Source organism: Humulus lupulus, chromosome 6 (assembly GCF_963169125.1).
Source record: "Humulus lupulus chromosome 6, drHumLupu1.1, whole genome shotgun sequence".
Lineage (NCBI taxonomy): Eukaryota > Viridiplantae > Streptophyta > Magnoliopsida > Rosales > Cannabaceae > Humulus > Humulus lupulus.
The window spans coordinates 190,625,525-190,650,140 of record NC_084798.1 but is presented as its reverse complement, the minus strand read 5'-3'; the positions used below and the strand labels follow the sequence as shown (position 1 = coordinate 190,650,140).

The 24,616-nt window shown below is 40.2% G+C and overlaps 2 protein-coding genes across 2 annotated transcripts; both read left to right on the top strand.

Annotated features, from left to right (window-relative positions):
• The first annotated feature begins 334 nt into the window (after positions 1-334).
• On the top strand, positions 335-3,750 carry LOC133782863 (homeobox protein knotted-1-like LET12). Its single transcript, XM_062222283.1, has 6 exons — positions 335-1,068; positions 1,855-1,975; positions 2,546-2,739; positions 2,818-2,949; positions 3,039-3,175; positions 3,274-3,750. Exons 1-6 carry the CDS (start codon positions 526-528, stop codon positions 3,275-3,277), a joined length of 1,131 nt encoding a protein of 376 aa, XP_062078267.1. The 5' UTR covers positions 335-525; the 3' UTR covers positions 3,278-3,750.
• Positions 3,751-10,198: 6,448 nt separating this feature from the next.
• LOC133784364 (uncharacterized) lies at positions 10,199-12,121 on the top strand. The gene is made up of 2 exons (XM_062223740.1): positions 10,199-11,522; positions 11,601-12,121. Exons 1-2 carry the CDS (start codon positions 11,058-11,060, stop codon positions 11,748-11,750), a joined length of 615 nt encoding a protein of 204 aa, XP_062079724.1. The 5' UTR covers positions 10,199-11,057; the 3' UTR covers positions 11,751-12,121.
• The last annotated feature ends 12,495 nt before the right edge of the window (positions 12,122-24,616 follow it).

Here is a 24,616-nt window from a genome sequence, read left to right as displayed (position 1 = left end):
TAAATTGAGTTTTGGTAAAAGCTCATTATCTTCACCTCACACTTATAATTTTTCATTTTTTATTAATTTATTATTGTTACTTATATATACGTATAAAATAATGATTGGGTGAATAAGGGGCCCAATAAAATAAGAGATAATAACCCGTTTCCTATAAAAAAATATTTAAATAAATAAAAATAATAATAACCCGACTGAAATAACATCGTTGACTAATTCTAGCACGTGTAATCATCCAAACCGTCGGATTGTTTTCGTTGATCCTTGAGTCACTTATCACTAATATTAAAAAAAATTGTATTTTCAATTATATAAATACAATTCTTCAAAGGCTTTTCCTACTTCTTCTTCCTCTTCTTCTCCGTCTCTCTCCTCTGTCTTTCTAAAGCAAAACCACTTTCATACTCCTTAAACAACTCCATTAGAAGACCTTGACCCTTTTCCGTAAACTCTGTTCCTAAATCTGGGTCGTGTTTATTTTTTCATATTTTGATCGATATTATGCACTGAAATCGCCATTAAAAAATGTCCTTTCACCACCACCAACAACACCATAGTAGTAGTAGTACTAATCTTCCTCAAGAAATGGCTTTTCACCAGAACCCTTTTGCGGACCAGCCCTCACTGTCTGCCGGAGAAGATGACGTTTCCATCGGGGTAGGAGCTCCGACGTGGCTCAACAGCTCTGTGTTCAGGCAACAGAACCTTCTCCACTTACTGTCTGAATCGGAGCCCCGAAACGACGACGTCTTAGGGGCAGCGGAGGGAAGCAAGATGAACGATTTCATTGGCGATCGAAGGAACCGGAGAGAAGAAGAGGAAGAAGATGAGGAAGATGAAGAGAGTGAGGGCGCGTGGTTCAAAGCCGATATATTGCGGCACCCGCTGTACGAACAGCTGCTATCGGCACACGTGTCGTGCTTGAGGATCGCGACCCCGGTTGACCAGCTACCCAGGATCGACGAGCAGCTTTCGCAGTCGCAGCGCGTGGTGTCCAAGTATTCGGAGCTCGGGATTAGCGGTGGCGGTGTTAGAGTGGTGGATGAGAAAGAGCTTGATCAATTCATGGTTTGTTTTCTCAATTAACAATAAATATCCAATGTTTTGATTCTTGGTTTGTGGGTTTTGTCAAATTTGGGGTTTTTGAACTTAAATTTGAAAACTTTCTATCATTTTACGAACTGGGTTTTCCATTTTAATAGTTTTCCACTGTGATATAATTTTAACTTCATTTGTGGTCATCTTTCGTCAAATGTGACATCCTGATTCTCTTTCATTTTTTCCCTTATTGTCCAAAGATATTTCTAAGTGGATATATTCAACATTTTAACTACCATTTGTGCTTTGAACCGAAATAAAAAGAGATATTTTTTTTTAGAGTGGATAATAGTAGCTAACTTTTCGGTTGTGATGCTAATTAGAATATAATGTTGTGGAGCTATCAGAGGAAACATGTTGTCAGTTACCTTGTTGGACTTGGTTTATGCTTTTGAGAATCTTTTATTTTTGTTAATGCTTCCATTCTTTCCCACTTGTAGTCATAGATACCTTGTTCCCATCTTGGTAAATTGGTGGAATTTGTTCTTGCATGAAATAACAACACCAAGTATTTACCAAAGGTTTTTATTTTTTATCCAAAGTATTTACCAAAGGTTTGATTTTACAGTTGGATTCATCCTTATCTTTGAACTTCAAGTCATGCTATTTTTTTTTTTGCATGGAAGTGCACGTAGAACTAGAGTTTACAGTAATTACCTTATTCATGTTTTTTTGTTTATACCATAGTGGGAGATTGATATGATTTTTAAGTTGAATTCAGTTTTCTTGCTCATGTTTTGTTCTTTCTTTTTGTAGACAAATTATGTTATATTACTTTGTTCTCTTAAAGAGCAATTGCAACAACATGTCCGAGTTCATGCAATGGAAGCTGTGATGGCTTGTTGGGAGCTTGAACAATCTCTTCAAAGCTTAACAGGTGACATACTAACATCAAATCATGTCAACCCCATTGAAAAGATCTTTAGCTAGCGAACAAAGCAAAGCATAGTAACAAATGTTCCTCTACATCTATCTAGAATATTACTTTTGTTACTTCTTTTTGTCTTATTTGTCCTCTCTCTTTCTCGCTCAACCCTTCTTTTTTTTTTTTTCCTTTTTCATTGCGTTATTTATATTTGGTGATTGTACTTTTAATAATAGATACCATACCAATCCCATATTTGACTATGATGTCAAGTTGATTCCCTTTCTGAAGTCCAAAACTGGTTTGTGACTCTTAATGCTTGTCACGTTCTCTTGAATTCATAGAGGTTGTGACCAAGTGGGAAGCTTTCTTTAGCATCCACTATAGTTTGATTTGTTCCAACTCAGTTGTAAATAAGGATATTACCCCCATTTTAAGAATACCCTCGTTTTCCTCTTCTTCTCTTTTATCATTCGTTTTCTTCTCAATTTTTGTGGACTACCATTCTTTTCCTTCTTTTTTTTTGATCTGTGCTAAACAAAGAATGCAAGTTTTTCTAAGTTGGTAACAATGCAAGAACAGGTGTCTCTACCGGTGAAGGCACAGGTGCAACAATGTCAGATGACAATGAGGATCAATTAGATAGTGATATCAACTTGTACGATGGAACCCTGGATGGTCCTGATAGCATGGGATTTGGTCCGCTTGTCCCTACCGAAACTGAGAGGTCCTTAATGGAGCGTGTAAGGGAAGAACTGAAGCAGGAACTGAAACAGGTATAGTAAATACAAAGACTTGCTAATATTGTTTGGCACGTGTTATTTTGGCTGCTGAGCTCTTTTTCTTCTTCTCAGGGTTACAAGGAAAAGATTGTGGACATTAGAGAGGAAATTCTTCGTAAGCGAAAGGCCGGGAAACTACCTGGTGGAACCACCTCCCTCTTGAAATCTTGGTGGCAATCTCATTCCAAATGGCCATACCCAACTGTAAGATATAACTTAAAACCATTCATGGCTGAAAGCTAATAATATACCTTGCAATTAATCCTAGTTTGGTTTGGGAAATGGTGTTTTAGGAGGAAGACAAAGCCAAGCTGGTACAGGAAACAGGCTTGCAATTGAAGCAGATAAACAATTGGTTCATAAATCAAAGGAAGAGAAACTGGCATAATAACCTCTCGCCGTCGCCTTCTTCGAAGAGCAAACGGAAAAGGTAGACTGATATTATAACACTTGTTTCTGTGTTTTCATAGCCAATTTTGATTAGTAAAAAAAATATCTAATTGCATAAGCTGGGGGGAACTAATGCAGGTGAAGCCAACATCTTGTGTCAACAACGACTATGTTCTTGTAAATGGCCAACCGAGTTACAATCACTCCCCACTTCTTAAGCTATATATACTCGTCTCTCTACACTTTTCCAAGTTCATGGGAAGCTAGCTTCATATAGAGAGAGAAAGGAAGAGGTAAACAATGTCAATGAATCTCGAACGGGCAGCGAGAGAAGATTAAATGACTATTCCATAGAGGATTATAATTCTCATACAGAGAAGAAAACTTATACAAGTGAAAGGAAGAAGAAAAAAAGAGAAGATCAAGTAGAGCTTGTGTTGTGTACTACTCAGTTTATATGAATGCTACAGATTATAGTGTCTGCTATGTTTATTATTGCGCATGAGAATGATTTTGAGCCTTTTATTTCCAGTAAAATGCATTAGATTATAATTATATTTGATCCTGTAAGGGTTGTTACAAATATATAAGTGCTTTAATTTTTTAAAATTTCAATCCTGTGTTGTTGGAATCATTACTTAATATTTTTGAGGCTGTAACATAAAGTATCATTTTCTCTTCCGAATATTTAATTTAGGGAACAAGTTTTAAGTTATGAAAAAATTATTCCTTGGATTGTATTAAAATAGAAACAATTTCGAAACAACTTCTACAATAATTTATCTCCAACATTATTGGAAAGAAACTGAAAATTTTAGAATAAAGTTGCCTCCTTTTTTAAAACATGGATATTTACTTCCATGATATTTAATTACTCTCGCATATCATTAATGTCATTTTGCACCATGCCCTTTTTTCTTATATGTCGTTACCTCATTGACAAAATTGTTCTTGTTTTTTGATTTTTATATTTGAATTTCAACCTCCATTTTAGTTTTCATCAAATTTGAACCAGATGACAAACTTGTATATTTTGAACTCCAAAGCCAGTAGAAAATGAATGTGGTTGTTTGACGGGTTACATATCCAAGTCTCACGTGGAACTCTCCTTTATTAATGTGAAGTAGAAACTATAACTTTTGAGAAACTATAACTCTGGAAATTTGATTTTTGATGCATAAAATAGGATCCTATGTCAAAATAATACCAAGCTAAAAAAACATCACATTTTTATCTTAGTATTCCATTTCATTCCCAAAATGCCCATGACATAAGTTTCTTTCTTTTTTCTTCTATTGTCTTCTCCCTTTCTATCTCTTTAAGCTCTCATACATAAAGACAGCCACCATTATCTTAATCTATACTAATTTTCAAGCTCATTTTGGATTTCGGATCTAGGAGCAAGTTGTGAATCATTTCAAGCTAAAAAACTTCATTTTGGATTCTCTTTTAGATCCAGGGACAAAAATCGTATGGGTAAGTATATATTTGTTATATGTAGTGAGGAAACTTGTTTATCTACATTGCTTGTGCTATTTCGAACATATCTCTGTATGCCTTCATGTTTTATTGTAATTTTTCACTGTTGGAATGGATTGGTTCCTTTATGGGTTTTTTTTTTCTGTGTTTTTCGTCTGGCTCGATGATTTTCGATGAAACTCGATAGGCCTCGATGGATTGCATGAATAGAGGCTTGATGGTCCTCGACATGCCTCGATAGTGTTAGGATTTTAACACCTCGATGAGGCTCGATGGTCCTCGATGGACCTCGATAAAACCCTCGTACGTTTATGTTCATTGGCTACCTCGATATGCCTCGATGGTCCTCGATGGATCTCAATAGAGGCATAGAACTTAATATATATAGTATGTGCCTCGATGGGTTCATAATAATTTTTTTGGGTAGTCCGCCTTGATGTGCCTCGACTATCCTCAATAGACCTCGATAGGTCATAAGAATTACATTGGATTGTCTGCCTTGATTGTACTCGATAGACCTCGACATATCTCTATAGAAATTGATTTTTTGCTGTTTTATGTTATAGTTTTAATTTTTGACATATTTTTTTTTATTTTTTTGATAGAGATTCGACTGTTTCCATATTTGTTGCATTCAATGGTGTCTGGGAACTGGAAAATAGGGATTGAATTTTCAGGAATGTTGAAAATCAAGTTCTGCCTTTGAAGAAGGCTGTGACATATGAGCAACTGCTTGACATTCTGTACGATGAGCTTGAAGTGGATAATTGTGTGTATGAATTGAAACTTGAGGTCTCATACACATGCCTCTCACAATCCATCAAACCCACTGTTATAAAAAATGATAGGCATGTGCGTGCATTCATTGGGTTAGCATCGAAATCTGTAGAGAAGCTGATTCCTCTGTGTAACATTGGTTAAGAAGGGAGGTATAAGAAATGCATCGGCCTCTCCCAGTGTTAATAAAGAAGTTCGATTTGAAGAGAACATTTCTCCCTCATGTCATGGTTTCAAAGGAACTCAAAGTGAGGTTGGGACATTTGTTCCCGAGAAAAATCCAGATGTTATAGTCCATGATGATATCCCTATTAGAGATCCGCCATATTTTCATGACATAGCGGAGTACGATCACTATGGCCACGATCCTTATGTCAACGACGATCCTGTTGCTGATGCAATAGATGTTGGTGGGCCAGATATTAGGGCAGATTTGCCAATGCAGAGTTCAGATGTTATGGTAGTTGAGGAGCGCAGAATAGAAGATCTGCAAACACCTGGGACCAGCAGTAGTAATCCAGGTCCAAGTAGAATCGATGATAGTTTTAGATGGAGTTCTCCATTAGACTTAGGTGAAGACCATAGAACATGGAGTGCTTCCATGTTCACCAAAGAGGATATAGAGGCCTCACATCAACATCATTCCTCAACCGACAAAGCTTCAGTAGAATTGCACCTTGGCAAGTTCTTTCAGAACAAGCTTGAATTGAAAACCAAAGCAGCTATATTTGCGATGCAGAATAATTTTGAGTTTATGGTGAAGAAATCTGGTACTGATGTGTGATACTTTACCTGTAAGGATCCTGATTGTGGTTGGAGATTGAGGGGAAAGAAGAAAATGTGATATGAAATGTTTGAGATTATTGTATACAACGAAGTACACACTTGCTCACAAGAAATTCGAGATAAAGACCACCGTCAAGCATCACTGTGGGTTTTTGGCCACCTAATTAAGAGGAAATTTGCTACTGATGGTACTTGGTACATGACAAACAATAGAAGCTGCCTTTGCAACCTCTGCCAGCTTCTCTGCCTTCTTCTCGGACTCTACTTCATCCGATGCAGTCCCAGCCTCCACTAAAATTGGTTCCAACTCAGGGAATAACAAGGAATCAACGTCTGGGAGGCTATTGTAGTATACTACCTCATCGGAACGTAGCTTCATGTAGCGTCTCAGAATTTTACTTAGCTAGTAGTAGTAGTAGTAGTGGTGGTGGTGGTGGTGGTTGTGGTGGTGGTGGTGGTGGTGGTGGTAGTGGTAGTGGTATTGGTAGTGGTAGTGGTAGTGGTAGTTGTAGTGGTGGTAGTGGTAGTGGTAGTAGTAATAGTAGTGGTGGTGGTGGTGGTGGTGGTGGTGGTGGTGATGGTGGTGGTAGTTGTTGTAGAATTTTAGTTTTCGTGGATATTGGTTCAAGCCGGGATTTAGTTGGAAACTCGTAGAGATAGTTATGAATTTTATAAGTTTAACCTATAGTTTAGAAATATTAATTTTAACATAAGGTTTGATTAATATAGCTGGACCTAGAAATATTATTTATTATAATCTAAGGTTTAGATAGAATTATTAAGAGCGTGCACTTGTCACATGTATGATTATTAAGGATTTAAGCATTTTGGATGAATAAATTAATAAAGGATAGATCTAGAAGGTCTAGAACCTTCCCTCATCTGTTAGGATTACGTTTTACTCAGTCAAAGTGGTTTAAACAAATTCAAGTGTGCTAAAAGTGTGCAAAAACGTGTTTAAAATATCATCGTCTGCCGATATATCGCAGCTATAGGGGCCGATATGTTGCCTATGATTGATACGGAAAACACGTCGACTTCGCACGAACGAAACCACGGACCCTCGGGAATAGGTAGGGGCGATATATCGCCTACCCTAGGCGATATATCGGCTCCACAACCCATTTTTGAATTTTCGTAGAATTCTGAACTAGAAACAAACCTCAACAACTTTGACTCGTTCTTGAACGTCTTTGATCGAGTTCTGGGCATCTGTTGAATAGATAATTCAAATTTATTCAATTTTTAATCATTTATTTATTCATTTTAAAAGGAGTTAGTTTCACTCCTTGAACTCTATAAATAGGACCCTTCACTTAGCCATTTTATTCATCATTCAAGCACGGTTCAGAGCCTCCAAGCCGCTAAGTTCATTCTAGAGAGAAACACTAGGGTTTTGGGGTTAAAGCTTTAAAATCTAAAGCTTTTCTAAACACTTGGGAAGTAAGTTTTTGTGTGATTTTTGTGTTCGAGGTATAGATCAAGGTTTTAAGCTATCCAAGGTATTCTTTATCTTCAGGTTTAGTTATGTTGACGCAGTTTTTCGCCAACAGTGAATGAAGAAAATAACAATGTTGAATTAATGCTTGATAATAAACCGAAATAAGAAATTAACTCTCAAGAACACATATTTTTACGTGGTTCAGTGGTTAAAATCCACCTAGTCCACGAGACTATATTATTACTGTTGTTCTCTCTCTATTTTGGCAGAGTTTTAGTATTACAGAATAATCGCTCCTCTTCCTGTCCAATATTCTCAGTATTTATAGAGAAATTCCTTGGACAGGTTTGGGTAACCGCGTGAGTCAATCACAGATTTACATATGTATTACATTTAATATGAAATATTCCAATTTATACTAGGATATGATCTGATCACGAAATAAATGGTCTCCTAATATCTAGGACATTAAATATTACAGGTTGGCCATTAATGATCATATAAAATATCCAGGTCTTTGGGGATCCGCGGATATGCCATATATTCAAGTTACCACGAACTAGATATGTCTTCGAGCTCGTACTATGGAGGCCATGCCTTATGAATATCATAAGCTCGCGCTTCGCAACTTATGCATCCCTAGCTCGTATAACCATCGTGAAAACTGTGCTGTCCACGTGGATAATAAATGGATTCCTTGGCTATTTCTTCCATGTATTCATTTGCTGGCTGTACCTGAGCTGAGTCAAAGAGTCGTGCTAAAATTAGGGTACACATTGCCCCCCAAGTCCCTGCTCGTGGTTCATGACGTCACCTTCTGACCTACACAGTAGGGACTTTTAGACTTCTGTTGCAATAAACCATGCCTGTCCACTACTCGAGTACTGGCCATGTGGAACACTACAATTGGCGTCTGTTCGGGTTTCGAGGGCTGCAATAATTGTCTTGTCACCTTTTTGCCGCCGTTTTTTCTTTTGAAACATAGCCCTTGGATTTTGTACTGACCAAATCGGATGGCTCAAATTGATCTATGCCGTTTACGTATAAATAGGGTAGAGAATTTCCACAGTTCACCACCTTTATTCGAAATCTTCTACATCTTCTCTCTTCTGCGTTTTATAACCATTCTTCTTTCTCAGAGAAACCCAAAAACCATCTGTTGCAAAAAATCTCTGAAACCCAGTTACTCAGTTACTGAGGAGTCTTCCAAGAACTCTCCCCTGTAAAGTCTACTTCTTTTATCGACGAACACACTTTAAGTCTTTTTGTTTCGAAGAAACTTTTCCTTTACTGATTTCTGTATTTTCTTTATCATGCTCATCCACACTTCACCGTAATCAATATTAGGTTGTTTTCTAAATGTTTTTGGCACATAGGCTTCGACTTAGGTTTACTGAGTAGGTCTTCAAATATCTCTTAAAACTATGATATTCATAAAACTGGGTAATTTCTGGGTAATTTATGGCGAATTTTAGGAGATACCCATTCGGGATATAGAAGATGAAAAGAGGTTACTTAGGAGACACACTTCTTGGGTGGTTTTGCTCTAAACCGCCCCCTAGGACAGTAGTGGCCTGATTTTCTGACACACGAATCCTTAAACATCAGGGGTCTGTTAGGAAACTGAGGCGCGTAGTGTAGGGTAGCGCGTGGCATCATGCAACGGGCTGAGGCTAACTCATCTCGTATATCAGAGACATCATTCTCCTCCGTACTTCCGTGTCATAACCTTTACAAACTCTTAGGTCGCCTACTAAGTAACTCGTCATTCTTGTTCGTTAGGCGATCTAATGGCACCAAAGAAGAACGCACCAAAGAAGAACGCACCAAAGAAGAACGCACCCAGCTCGTTTGCTCAATAAATGAACAAGGGGAAAGAGATTGCCTCAGAATCTCTCTTTCCTCAGTTCGACCCAGTGGTGGAGAGGGAAGTTATGGTTGACCCCAACGCTTTCTTCGAGGCAGAGACAATTGCATCCAAGATTACGACCCAAGGAAGGGTCAACAAAATTATGCTGAACCATAATATCGAGGTTGGGTCTGGAGTCCTTATTGCCTGACCTCAATTCAAAGGGGAACATAGCTGCTCCCCTCTCCAGGATGACTTCGCGGCCTGGAGTGATGAGCATTTGATGGCGGGGGCCTTCCTTCCCCTGGATCAATATTTTGCCGACTTCCTGAATTATGTGAAGTTGGCACCTTTTCAGCTCCCCCAAATTCTTAAAGGCTTTTGGCGGGGTTGAAATACCTATTTTTGAAGCACGAGTGGGAGGTCCCCACTCCAGCAGATATTCTGTACTTTTTCTGCCTTAAAGCCAGCCCGGAGCAAAAGGGTCGAGGTGACGGATTCTACGATCTCACCAGATTCCCCAACTCTGCTTCAGTCATCGAGCTCCTAAGCCACCCCAACGACTACAAGGACCAGTTCTTTATGTTGAACGGGTTCGAAATTGTGAGCATCGATACTTCAACCATCCTCGTAAGTTTTTTTTCTCTGATCTCAGCTCGTAAAATTATTCTCTTTTCAAGACATTTTCCTTGTGCATGTGCTAATTGAGTTTATTTTTTGTGCAGCCATATTCACGAGGATGGGGAAGTCAGTGACCCTTGGGGGTCAGTATGAAACGTTGTTTGGGCTTCCACCCAGCAAGAAGGATTACCGCTAGCTCGTGAATGACGCCATGATGCTGACGTGTAAGTTGATTGGGAAAGGCCAGACGTTGGCCTTAAGAAGGACCCGGGCTACCCTTCCGGTAGTCCACGAGCTCCCGCCTTCTCAATGAGAGGACTCACCAGCTATCGAAGGCGAAGAGCAAGAAGAGGATGAGGTGCCTCTTGTACGTAAGAGGCGGGTTCCTGAGGCTTCTCGGGAACTCGATTTAGAACAAGCTGCGTCAGGGGCAACAACTGTCCCCTCCGGCCAAGGTAACCCATACCCTTATAGGGAACTAGACAGAGCTGTTGCTGATTTTAGGTTAGTTAGACTTAACCCTAATCAGCTCGTCCACCGTCACCCTAACAATCTAGACCGCAATGTCACCATCCTCCAGTGTGTGGATCACTTTGTGTTGTGCCATGATACTAGTTACCCTAAGGGTACCATTGTTTTAGATAACACCCTAAATTTTAGGTCCGCCATTTTTGAGGAGTATGAGACCAATCTTAGGTTATGGCCTTCTTTGCTCCAAGGCGCCTTTTCCCCTAGATTTAGGCAGTATGTAGACGAGTCTAGCCCTAAGGTAACCTGAGCCCGAACCTCCTAGGGTCCAAGAAATATTAGACTTAGATTCTCCTTCCCCTCCAGTAGTCCTAAGGTCGGAGGTCGTGATAATAGACTCCTCCCCCAGCCCGGCGGGTAGGATCTTTATTTATTTCCTTTGTGTATGTTTTTGACTTTACTTGTGAACTAATCCCCTTTTTATTCTTTTCAGGCGACGAGATGGAACAAACCAGAGCTCCTGACCTCCATACGGCTTTCCAGGGCGGGAAGTCCGGCTCGGGCCCTATCGTGAAGAGGCCCCGATTTACAAAGAAAGCCCCTCCTGCGGTAGGAAATACCTCAAAATCTCCTGCTAAGAGGAAAGGCACGAGCTTGACAACTCAGACGTCTACTGTGACTGAGAAGAGGATTCCTCATCCTCCCCCTCCACCTCGGTTCACGTCTTCTCGGGATCAGGTAATACAAGCTGATCCCCCTGCTCCTCCTGCCCCAGCTGCTACTGTGCGCATACTAGTTGATCCCCAGGATCTGGAGAAGATCCCCGAAGCCTTTTGGGGAATCCTCTACGAGACAGCGAGCCACATGGTGGGGCACGCTTACAGAGCCACCTTGAGGGACTTGAGGATGATAGAGGAGCAATGCACGGAGAACGTCCTGGAGTCTTCCTTGGGGATGACCTTCACAGTAAGATATCATTCCTTAGTGACATTTTTCTCTTCATCTTACCAAATGATACATCTAACTTGCCTTATTCTTTTGCAGTCTACCCTGGCTCAGCACCGTAGCATAGCCCGAGCTAGGGCTAGAAATGATGAGCTCCAGGCAAAACTCAATGCCCACCAAGACCGCACTGACCGTTGCTCACGAAGGCGAGCAAGCTGCCTTTGCAGCTGCTCAAAAGAGCGAGTATGATGCCAAGTTCGCCCTTGCCTCACCTCAGGAAAGCGAGCAGGCTGCAAAGATTGCCTTGGGTGCTTTGCAGGCCCAAATTGCCCAGCTCTAGGCCAAGGTTGCTGAGGCTAAAGCAAAACAGCTAGAGGCCGAGGCTGCAGTTAAAGAAGAGAAGGCGGTCTCACTATCCTCCATGGAAGATATGTTGTACCATTGTTGGGCTTTTAACTAGGATGGAAACTTTTCTTTCATGGCTCCCGAGCTGTGGGATCCATATCTTGAAAAATTCAAGGCCCGGATCTTGCAAGTGCTGTCGGAAACGGGGGATGCTTCTACAGCGGGCGAGCAGGAAATCGAGGAGGTTACATCCTCAGAGCATCCTGGAGGGGCTCAATGAATTCTTTTTGTTTTTTGTTTTTATATTTGTTTGCAAAAAATTTCCCTTGGGCTTAGTTCGAGGTTTTTCTCCTCGGGACAAATTTAATTTCAATTTATATATCTAACTTTTAATCTATTTGTCTTTTCCTTGATTATCTCTCATGTTTATGCTTTCTTAGACTTGTACATTCGAGAATTTAGGAATCGATTTTTAAATCAGGATAGATATTTTAAGCTCGGTTATATCCAAACTTAATGTGTTGATTTATATGATACCTATTAAGTATCAGGCCTTGGACCCGGTTATATCTGGGATTTTAAATATTTGAAACTTAGTTCGTGTTAGGTTTATTGACATCTCGAGCTTTTAGAAAAGCTATCGAATATTCAATTTTGCTGACTTTTAAGTTTTGGACCTGGTTGTATCCAAGATTTTAAGTGATTTAAACTTAGTTTGTGCTAGGTTTATTGACACCTCGAGCTCTTAAAAAGCCGTCGAATAATCAATTTTCCAAGCCTCTAAGTTTCTGACCTGGTTGTATCCAGGATAGTTTTGTACCTGGTTGTATCCAGAATTTTAAGTAATTTAAACTCATCTGACAACTCTGTTCTGATCCACCTCGGGTTATATGCCCCCCAAGTAACCAGAATGTAAAGACTTTCTTGGTTGCTTTTACAAACATTAATACACGAGCTAATTTATAAATAACCTTATAAAGAAAAATTATTTAAAACCACTTTAACAATCCCCCCTAATAATCCCCTGTTATTTAATTAAATGACTTTTATAATTAAGCCTTACATGGATGGTTGTACTACTGGTAATAATTTTTTAGGTGCATGGCATTCCAGGTCCGTGAGATTGTTTCTCCACTAAGCCGAGCTAACTTGAAAGTTCCCTCATGCAAAACTTCCACGATCTGATATGGTCCTTCCCAGTTCGGGCCTAAAACGTCGTCCTTGGGATCCTTGTTTGCCAAAAAGACCCTTCGGAGAACCAGGTCGCCCAATTCAAAACTACGTCTCTTGACCTTAGAATTAAAGTAACGAGTGATTTTCTGTTGGTAATGTGCGAGCTGTAACTATGAATCCTCTCATTTCTCATCAATTAGGTCGAGAGACACATTAAGTAGCTCATCATTCCGCTCCTGGCTGAATGTCCTTAGTCTATGCATGGCTACCTTTCCTTCGACGGGAAGGAGGGCCTCGCTTTCGAAGGTCAAGGAGAAAGGAGTGTGTCCTGTGGAGGTCATGTGGGAAGTCTAGTATGCCCAAAGTACTTGCGGGAGCTACTTAGGCCAGACTCCTTTGGCCTCATCTAGCCTTTTTTAAGGCTCGTCTTTAGGGTCTTATTCACAGCCTTAACCTGTCCATTGGCCTGTGGATATGCCACTGAAGAAAAACTCTTAATAACGCCGTACTTTTCACAGAAGTCGGTGAAGAGATCACTGTCGAACTGGGTCCCATTATTTGACAATTTTTTTAGGAAGCCCAAATCGACATACACTGTTCTTCACCACAAAGTCCAGGACTCTCTTTGAAGTGATGGTTTCCAAAGGCTCGGTCTCTACCCACTTTGTGAAATAATTGATTGCCACCATTGCGTAACAAACTCCTCCCTTTCCCATAGGTAAGGATCCTATTAGGTCAATTCCCCAGACTGCAAATGGCCACGGGGATGAGATCATCATTAGCTTGACTGGAGCAGCTCGGGCGACTGTGGCGAAGCGCTGGCATTTGTCGCATTTCTGAACATGGGAGATGGAATCTTTCGTTAAAGTGGGCCAAAAATAGCCATGCCTTAATATTTTTAAGGCTAAGTTTTGCCCCCCAACATGATCTCCACAAAAGCCTTCATGCACCTCTTGCAGAATGGTTTTAGCCTCCTCAGGCAGAACACACTGTAGGAGAGGCAGTGAATGACCACATCGGTATAATGTACCATCCACTATCACATACCCTGGAGCTTGATAGAGTATTTTTCTCGCGTCCTTTCTTTCCTCAGGTAGCCTTCCCGTTGTAAGGTACTCCACTATGGGGGTCATCCAGGTAGGCCTTGTGTCGATCATCTCGACCTCTACCATTTTTTCTGTCACACTCGGACTCTCCGAAAATTCCACTGGCACTACATTCAAAGTCTCAACTTCCTTGGTGGTGGCAAGTCTTGCCAAAGCGTCAACATTAGAGTTCTGCTCACGAGGTATCTGTTCAACAGTACTGTACTCGAATTCTGATAGCTCCCCCTTCACCTTAGCCAGGTAAGCCGTCATCTTGGTACCACGAGCTTGATACTCCCCCAACACCTGATTGACCACGAGCTGGGAATCGCTATAGCACTGGACGACCTTTGCTTTCAGCTCCTTTGCCACTCTAAGTTCGGCTAGCAAGGCCTCATATTCGACTTCGTTGTTGGATGCTTCGAATCCGAATCTCAGAACTGTATGGAATCGATGACCTTCTGGAGAGATCAACATGATCCCAGCTCCAGATCCATTCTCGTTCGATGAGCCGTCTATGAATATTTTCCACAACTCCTGCACCGGTTCCTTCAAAAGCTCCTCTTGAAATCCGGTGCATTCAGCCACAAAATCAACAAGGGTTTGGCTTTTGATCGAGGTCTGTGGTACGTACAGTATCTCAAACTGGCTGAGTTCAACCGCCCATTTTAAAAGACGTCCCGACGTTTCAGGTTTTTACAATACCTACTTTAGAGGTTGGTCGGTCATGACGTGGATTGAATGGGACTGGAAATATGGTCTGAGCTTCTTGGAAGCTAATATTAGGCAGAATGTTATCTTTTCTATTAGAGGATACTGTGATTCAACTCTGAGAAGTCTCTTGCTTATATAATACACCAGTTTTTGAGCATGGTCTTCTTCCTAAACTAACACGGCATTGACCGTATTTTCTATCACAACCAAATAAAGGAACAAGAGCTCTCTAGACATAGGCTTAGACAATACTGGGGGCTTGGCCAAGTGCATTTTTAGGTCGAGGAATGCCTGCTCGCACTCCTCAGTCCATTCAAATTTCTTGTTTCCTCTGAGAAAGTTTTAGAATGGCAAGCACTTGTTAGTGGATTTTGAAATGAATCGATTCAGGGCTGCCACCTTTCCAGTCAGGCTCTGAACTTCTTTATGCGAGCTAGGTGAAGGCATTTCCAATAATGATATGATTTTATCTGGGTTTGCCTCTATCCCTTTTGTATTGACTATGAATCCCAGAAATTTTCTTGACGCCACTCGGAAAGTACATTTCTGGGGATTCAGCCTCATATTATACCTCCTCAAGATCTCAAAAAATTCATTTAGATCGAATACATGGTTATCAGAAATCTTGGATTTGACTAGCACATCGTCGACCTACACTTCCATATTTTTCCCGATCTGATCAATGAACATTCTATTGCCCAATCGTTGGTAGGTAGCTCTGACATTCTTCAGCCTGAAGGGCATAACTTTGTAACAATATACATTAGTTGGAGTCATAAAGCTAGTATGCTCCTGGTCCGAAAGATTCATCGCGATCTAGTTATATCCAGAATACGCATCCATGAAGGACATGAGCTTGTGTCCCGCGGTGGCATCTACCAACTGATCAATCCTCGGCAGTGGAAATCAATCTTTAGGACAAGCTTTGTTCAGGTTGGAGAAATCGATGCAGGTCCTCCACTTTCCGTTTGGCTTCGGGACCAGGACAGGATTGGCAACCTAGATCGGATATTTTGCTTCACGAATAAACCCACACTTTAATAGCTGAGCTACTTCTTCTTCCAATGCTTCAGCTCAGAGTGTTCCCAAACGTCTCTGTTTTTGGGATTTTGCAGGCACGCTTTTGTCCAAGTTTAGAGTGTGCATGATTGCACTCGGGCTTATTCCCACCATATCTTCATGGGACCAGGCAAAAACATCTAGATTCCCTTGTAAAAAATTAACCAGCTCCTTTTTCCTATCATCACCATGATTTTTCCCAATCTTAATGACTCTTGAAGCGTCATTGGGATCTATGTTTACTTCCTCGAGCTCCTCAATAGCTTGGAGTTTTGGTCTATCCTCGCCCATTCTTGGGTCGATATCATCACTTGGGGCGACGTCACTATCCTTTATTTCTTGAGGTTCTTCCGTCCCGCAAGGAGCTTCCACTTCCTGGGACTCCTCACCTCCACCACTTATGGCCATTGCTTCCTGCCCGGGTTGTGATTTTCCCTTCATAGAAATGCTATAGCATTCCTTGGCAGCGAGTTGATCGCCTCTTACGGTGCATATTCCCACAGATGAGGGGAATTTGATTGCTAGGTGGCGGATAGAGGTTATGGCTTCAAACGCCATCAATGCAGGTCAGCCCAAAATCGCATTGTACGCGGTTGGAAAATCGATGATTATGAAATTAAGCAGCTTGAAGACAGTTTGTTGGCTTTAACCCAATGTTACCACTAATTCGATCGTTCTGATGGCAGCCGATCCTTCACCAGAAAAACCATATAGAATCATTGAGGTTGCCTTCAGCTCGGTCACAGACAGTCCCATTTTTTCTACGGTGGACCTAAAAAGTAGATTCGTTGTCTACTAGTGTCCTCCAAACTCTCCGGTTGGCGAGCTGAACTATTTTGACCAGAGGATCGTTATGTGGGAACTGGACATGGCTGGCATCTTCCTTCGTAAAAATGATTGGTTGTTTTTCCAATAGCTCCTGCTTTGATAACCGTTGTTCCGGGACGAACTCCACTCTGTTATGAGACTTCAGTTCGTTGATATACCTCTTCTGGGCACCTCTGCTCGTACTTGCCAGATGAGGTCCTCCCGAAATAGTGGCTATATTTCCTCCTGTTATCGGAGGAGGATTGTCCTGATTTATCTGAGCTCCTACTTGATTCATTGGAACTTCAGGAGCTGATGGAGGGTTTTGTCTAGCGGGCTAACTGGGAGTCGCTCGATTCCAGGCATACTGGGCCAAAGGTCCTGCCCTGATGAGAGTCTCGATCTTATCCTTCAGTTTTCTACAGTCATCAGTATTATGACCAATATCATTGTGGAATCGGCAAAACTTCAAAGGATCTCTCTTTGCTCTTTGGTTTTTTAGCGGTTCTGGCTTCTTCCATGGAAGATGAGTAGAGTTAGCTAAGAAGATGCATTCTCTAGTATCCGTGAGATTGGTATATGTTGTGTAGACCAGTTTAAATTTTTCCACGGACTTGTTTTTCTTTGTTCCGCTTTGGTCGCCCTCACCATTTCCCTTTCTCTTATTATTTCCCCCTTGGTTATTCTAGGCAATGGTTTGAGCCATAGCTGCAACATCCGTTATCGCTCCAATGGGCTAGACAGGGACTTGGCTGGTTCCTGCGATAGAAGATCGCGCCTCTTCCAGGTTAACCTACCTTTGAGCTCGTTTCAAGAACTCGTCCACAGTATTAACTCCTTTCTTCTGTAGTTCTTGCCACAGGTCGCCTCCAACAAGAATTCCCGTCCTCATTGCCATGAGCTTGGAACTTTCGTCGGCATCTCTAGCTTGCACAACAACATTGGCAAACCTACTTAGATATGCTTTCAACAGTTCACTGGGATGTTGCTTTACATTAGCCAAGGAGTCAGCCTTAGTCCGAGCTGCGTGGGAAGCCCTGAATGCTCTCTTAAAATCAGTGGAAAAACTCTTCCATGAGCTGATTGAATGCCTCTTATATTGTTTGAACCACTGCATAGCTAGCCCAATCAGAGTCGAGGGTAATATAAGGCATTTTAGCTCGGGCCTGATGTTGTGGGCCATCATTATGGTGTTGAACATCCCCAGTTGATGAGATGGATCCCCATCTCTATCAAACTTTGACAAATGTGGCATCCTGAAACCCACTGGATATGTAGTCACCGCAATATTTGGGGCGAAAAGCTAGAGCTTATCCTATAAGTCACACTCATCTTTCTCTTTTTCCGATAGAAGCTTCTTCATTAGCTCCTCCATCTGGGCTAGCCTTTCGAGGGTTTGGTCCCTGGTTCCTAGGTTATTCTGGGGCTGTTCAACAGCTCCCGTCCTATCGTACGCATTCGGCGGGTTGTTGTCCCTCCAAGTTCGGGCTTGGTTTTGTGGGACATTCCCGTTATCACGTACTTCGGAAGGTCTCCCCCTTGATGAGTGTAACTGACTCCTTCATTTCGGGCTGAATTTCTTCTCTGTGAATTCAAGTGATCTTGCAGATCAGGTTGTGTATCATACCGAGGACTTTGTGCTGAACTTAGATGGTTTCTTAGATCGCCCTCTGACCTACCACTTAGATGAATTTCAGTCCAATAACTTCCATTTATGAAGCTTACTGCTTGCGGTTGATGCCGAGGATTTGGATTATTGACATGTGTCTGCGGGACATAGGTTGGGGCAGACGGAGGAGGATTTCTCCTGTTGTCTCCATAAGCAGGAATGTCCCGTGCAGGACAAGGCAGTGTCAGATGTCTTATGGGTGATGGGGGATGCCTGACTGGCGAGGCAATTCTTGTCCCATCAAAGTGAACTAAATTAGCCGGTGCTAGTTCCACCCCATCATTTCTAGCTCTCTGTGCCTGGCGATCCGATCGTGACGCAGGAGGGTTGGCTGGACCTACTCCGGCCCCTCCTCGTGGGTTGTCAGGGGTATTTCCAGGCACGTGCGATGGAGGCACCAAACTTGGGGTTGCGGTTCTAACCGATCGACTAACGTGCCGATGACCCCTGGGAGGGCCACTGGTAGAGCATTTTGGCAATCTCGCGCTGTAGGTACAGAACTTGGGGTGGCAGTTATGACTGACCGACTTGGTTTGGATCGGTTATTCCTATGGGACTTATGAGACCCACTTTGCCTCTTTCCGACATTAATGTCGGTTGCAAGAGGGGGTAACCGAGCCAAAACCTCCTCAATTTGCCTGTTTGCCTTAGCAAGATGGCTTCTTAACTACATATTTTCCATTTCTACTGCAGTTAACTAGTCTGAGTTTGGATTCAATGGCAATGACGATGAACTCCCAGTATCGCCATGGCCCACTGGTTGCTTTCCTGGTCGTTGCTGAACTTCAGGGCCATGCTCATTTCAAACAGCGATATGATGGCCCCCCTGCCCACCAGGCTGTTCCATCTCATTATCGTGCATTGAGAAAGTGACCACCATGATGAGATTTGATTGGTATTTTGATGAAAGCACTAATCTCAACTCTCAATGAAAGCACCAAACTGTTGACGCGATTTTTCGCCAACGGTGAATGAAGAAAATAACAAGGTTGAATTGGTGCTTGATAATAAACTGAAATAATAAATTATCTCTCAAGCGCACAGACATTTTTACGTGGTTCAGTGGTTAAAATCCACCTAGTCCACGAGTCTATATTATTATTGTTTTTCTCTCTCTATTTTGGCATAGTTTTAGTATTACAGAATAAGCGTTCCTCTTCCTGTCCAATATTCTCAGTATTTATAGAGAAATTCCTTGGACAGGTTTGGGTAACCGCGTGAGTCAATCAAGGATATACATATGGATTACATTTAATATGAAATATTCCCATTTATACTAGGATATGATCTGATCACGAAATAAATGGTCTCCTAATATCTGAGACATTAAATATTACAGGTTGGCCATTAATGATCGTATAAAAAATCCGGGTCTTTGGGGATCCGCGGATACGCCATATATTCTAGTTACCAAGAACTGGATACGTCTCCGAGCTTGTACTATGTAGGCCATGCCTTATGAATATCATAAGCTCGCCCTTAGCAACTTATGCATCCCTCGCTCGTATAACCATCGTGAAAACCGTGCTGTCCACGTGGATAATAAATGGATTCCTTGGCTATTTCTTCCATGTATTCATTTGCCGGCTGTACCCAAGCTGAGTGAAAGACTCGTATTGAAATTAGGGAACACAAGTTCATTTCCATTAGTCTTATTCTTTTCATTTTCTTCAAACCTAACTCGTTATAATGGCTTTTGGTTAGGTGTTCAATTTCTTTGAAACTTAAGGTCTTCGGTAAGTTACTATCGTGATGGTTTAGATTCTCTCTTTGTCTTATTTTTCTTTAGGAAACTTATGGTTTCTTATGTTTGGTTTTAGGAGTTTTCAATCCTGCTTTTGTCTCCAATATTTTGATTTTTGGTACAGAAAATTAGGTAGTTTAGTATTATGACCTAGTTTATGTAGTTTATGATATAGTTTATGTTTGTATGACTTAACATTTCAGGTACAATAAAGGGGTAAGTGTGTCTGGACCTAAGGTGTCCAATGATGTATGACGGACTTATGTCCGGTAGGCTCGGTTGCCAAAACTTTATGACGGATCTAAGTGATGTCCAGTGTATGGCTAACTTATGTCCGGGGCTTAATTGCCACCCCTGTATAAACACTTATCTTTTTATTATATATGACTTGTTATTATGACCTATGACCTATAGTAATGATTATGACTTATGACTTATGACCTATGATTTATGATCTATGACTTATGATTTATGTCTATGACTTAGATTATGATTTATGTATGATTTAGTTTATGATATGTCCTAGGGTTTACTGTTGTATAATTAGTATAAATAAGTTTTGGTATGACTTTTGTGAAATTTATGATATGTTTGATTGTATGATTATATGACTAACTTTTGTTTGTATTTTCCTTACTGGGCTTCGAAGTGTTGGGAAAAAACTTATATATGATCTTTATTTATTTTCATGTATATCTAATATTAAGCAAATTAATACGAGATAGCCTAGAACATGTTTCTAAAATTGAATTCAAAGAGAAACAATGAATAGAATACTTACAATATACACAGCGAAATGAAAGAATCCTTCCTTCAGTTTCTCTAACTTTTGTATCCTCTCTGTCGCAGAGTATTATCAAGAAACTGAACCGATCTTCTATTTTATTTAAAATCTTTCAATGTATCCTTAGAATCACCTAGACTAGTGTGGGCAATTCTCAACACATGAGATAGATATAGAGAGAAGAAGAGAAAATAACAAAGAGGTTTAGAAAATGACTTGTGTTTAGAGAGAATCTAAAACTATAAAAAAACCAGTGATTAAACTTGTGTTTTGACTTCTCTCTAAGCACTCCTTTTATAGACTCAATTAGGCCATTTAATTTAATTAAAAAATCAATAAAATAATAGCCATTTTAAACCCTAGGTCGAAATTATCATGGGCTTTAGGCCCGTGAAATTTCCCATTTGATTATAAGCCCATTGGACTTAAAATCAAGGCCAACATTATTTTCTATTGATTTAATTAATTAAATAATTATTTAAATCCTTTATCAAATTAATTATTTATAATTTGAACATTTGATTTAAATTTATTTATTAATTTAGAGACCAATTTATCTATTAATAAATCTGCCATAATTTCTCTTTTCTTCTCAAAATTAAACAACTCTGTGAAACTATCCAAAATTGACCTGGTCAACTTTGATAATTCTAATTGATAATTAAATCAATTAATGGAGACTTATCTAGATGATTTTATCCAGGGTACAATGGGGACCATGGGCCTATGAAATCAAGCTCCAGTAAGTTATCATAAATCTAACAAATAAATTTACTAACTTATTAATTCCTGCTGACTTAGGCTTGGAATTGCACTCTTGAATTCATAGAACGCTCTATAACAAATATAGATACGATATTAATTATCCATTGTTACAACCATAATTGTCACTCAATCCTTTATAGACGGTCTACAATGAGATAGGACTAAAATACCGTTTTACCCCTCATTGTATTTTATCCTTAAAACACTTAGTTCCTTGTAAATGATATTTCAGTAAACTAATTTAATTACTGAAATGAGATCTCTATCATTTAACACCTTGAACCAAACTAAAAGGAAACCATCGTTTCACTTCTTCATCAGAAGCTATAGATGTTCATATCTATGTTTAACACTCCCACTCAATTATACTACCGAGCTCCCAAGATGTAAGTATGGGCTAGTCCGTAGGGTAAGCTGGTAATGAACAAGTCAAAGAGCTCAAATAATACAATCAGTTAGAATACTAACAACTCAGAATTGAGATTGAATTGACCTATGGTCAACTATATGATATGACTAGAATAGATAATAACAGTATGTTTACTTATCTTATCAACTGTCAATATCGGTCCAGTCCGATGTAACAAATACATCCGATCTTATCTACTTTGCTAATGTTCTGGAAAGAACATAACACTGTAATGTGTAATTAGATCATATCGTAGATTGGCAAGTCAGTGTAAATCCTGTGCACTGACTAATCTTAGGACTAACTTATTTTGAACATATAATCATATTTATATTCCACTGTGATTACGTCACTATAAATAAGATTAGCTATATGCTCGGGATTTAATATAAGTTTATATTAAACAAATAATCATGAAAATAAAACATGTGAGCAAAGTGATTGACCAAGTCAAAAAAATGATTTCTATTATTTTATTGATAATAAAATGAGATTACAAAGAATTTGGGTTTTAATTAGGGCATAAAACCCCAACAAGAAGCTTACCCCTTATGATGTTATTATTTCAGGCAATTAATGATAGAAAGGCTGGTGGCGAGTGAGACCTAAGAGCTTCGTGATGTACTCGTGGGGACCATATAGTCGAGGAAGATCAAGCGGGCCTATTTTTATTTTTTATTAAAGCATGTTATTTTAAAGTTTTATTTGAATGTTGCTCATTTTTATGTCAAAGACAATTATTGTAATTTTGTAAAACCATGGGTCCATGTAATTATTTTCAAGTTTTTAATTCAATAAAAGAGCAATATTTATGAATTATGATCCAACGCTGTGTTCTCAGTAATCTATGAGAAATTAGGGCATTACATGTGGTATTTGAGCCCATGGCTATATTGTTCCTCAACGTTCCCACGAAATACACACGATAGCTAGAAAGGACCTACTCGTTACTAAGTAAGAATACACATTGTTTTCGAAATATGTTTGAAATGTTTTTCTTGTGTTATTTTCAGAAATTAGCCCAATGGACTCAAGTGTGGTTAGAAAAGTTAAAGTTGAGTAGGACAATGGATCTGATGTGGAGGATTAGACGTATATAAGAACACATCGTTAAATTTTATTCTATGCTATTTTAGAATTTTTTCACTAGCTTGTAATTATTTATTATAAAACACGTTATTTGCTTTTATTATTGTTTCATTGTGTAGTAAGTGTTAAGAATTTTTTTTTGGATTCAATTGAAAGTGTAAAGTTTAAATTCCTCTCTTATGTGTTAACCCATTTGTGAATGCCCATTTTATTTGCATTATTAAATTGGGTCCAATTTAAATGAATAACAATTAATAAAGCAAGGGTTTAAAGTCCCGTCTTTTGGGTCCGAGTGGAAGTTAGGAGGCCTTAGTAGTGGGTACGATATACTGAACCCAATCCTCCTCCATGGACGATTCAATTGTTAAGGCCCATTTACCCGAGTTGGACTTAATTGTAATAAGGTAGTTTTGATAGATAGATGGACCTAATAGACAATAGTACAATAGGCTAAGTTGTAACCTCTACTTGTTTTGTTTGTCTTAGCTTTTTCAACTTTTCTCTTTTGGGGAAACATAAAAGACACATGGAGCAGGAACCAAGAAGCTCTGAAAGACTAAATGGCCAAGGAAGTGGCCGAGGAAGAGGTCGAGGAAGGGGAAGGGGGCAAGGAAGAGGAGTAGCTGCCACCCCCATATATGAAGAAATTCCAGCAGCCCCGGGAGTGCCAGAGGCACTCAATGTAGTGGAAGAGCCGGCAGATACTGCTACTTGAATAAATTTGGAAAGAGAAAATGCCTGTCTTAGGGAAGAGCTAAGGAGAAAGGAAGAAGAATTCCAAATAAATTTAGGGCAACAACAACAAGTGGCGTAGCAAGTCATTCCTCTAGCACAATTACTATAGTTGGCAGAACCTCGCTACGAGGCAGTGTATGAATGCTTTAGAAAGCAGCAACCGCCAAAATTTGACGGCGGATCAGACCCAATAAAAGCAGAAGAATGGCTTCGATCAATGGAGTCCATATTAGAACACATGTGGCTGGGAAACGAAGATTGAGTCTTATGCGCTTCAAGCTTGCTAAAGAAAGACACCCATATCTGGTGGGATATAGTAAAGCAGACTAGAGATGTGAACGTCATGACATGGGATGAGTTTATCCAAGTGTTCAAGAAGAAGTATTACAGTCCTACGATTCTAGCCACAAGGGTGGATGAATTCATCGCGCTTACTGAAGGGAATTCGAATGTGACAGAGTATGCCAGGAAGGTTGATAGGCTGGCTAAGTTCGCAGTGGACATGGTACCCACCGAGATGCTAAGAATTCAAAGATTCGTGAAGGGACTGAAACCTATGATAGCCCATGACGTGAAGTTGATCCGAGGGATAACCACTTATGCAGAAACATTAGAGGTAGCCTTGGAAGCTGAGCAGGCTGAAGAAAGGATTTGGAAGGAAGGCGTGACCAAAAGGGATGCCAAAAGGAATAACAATGAACAAAATGACCACAAACAAAAACATGATGGTGGTCAAA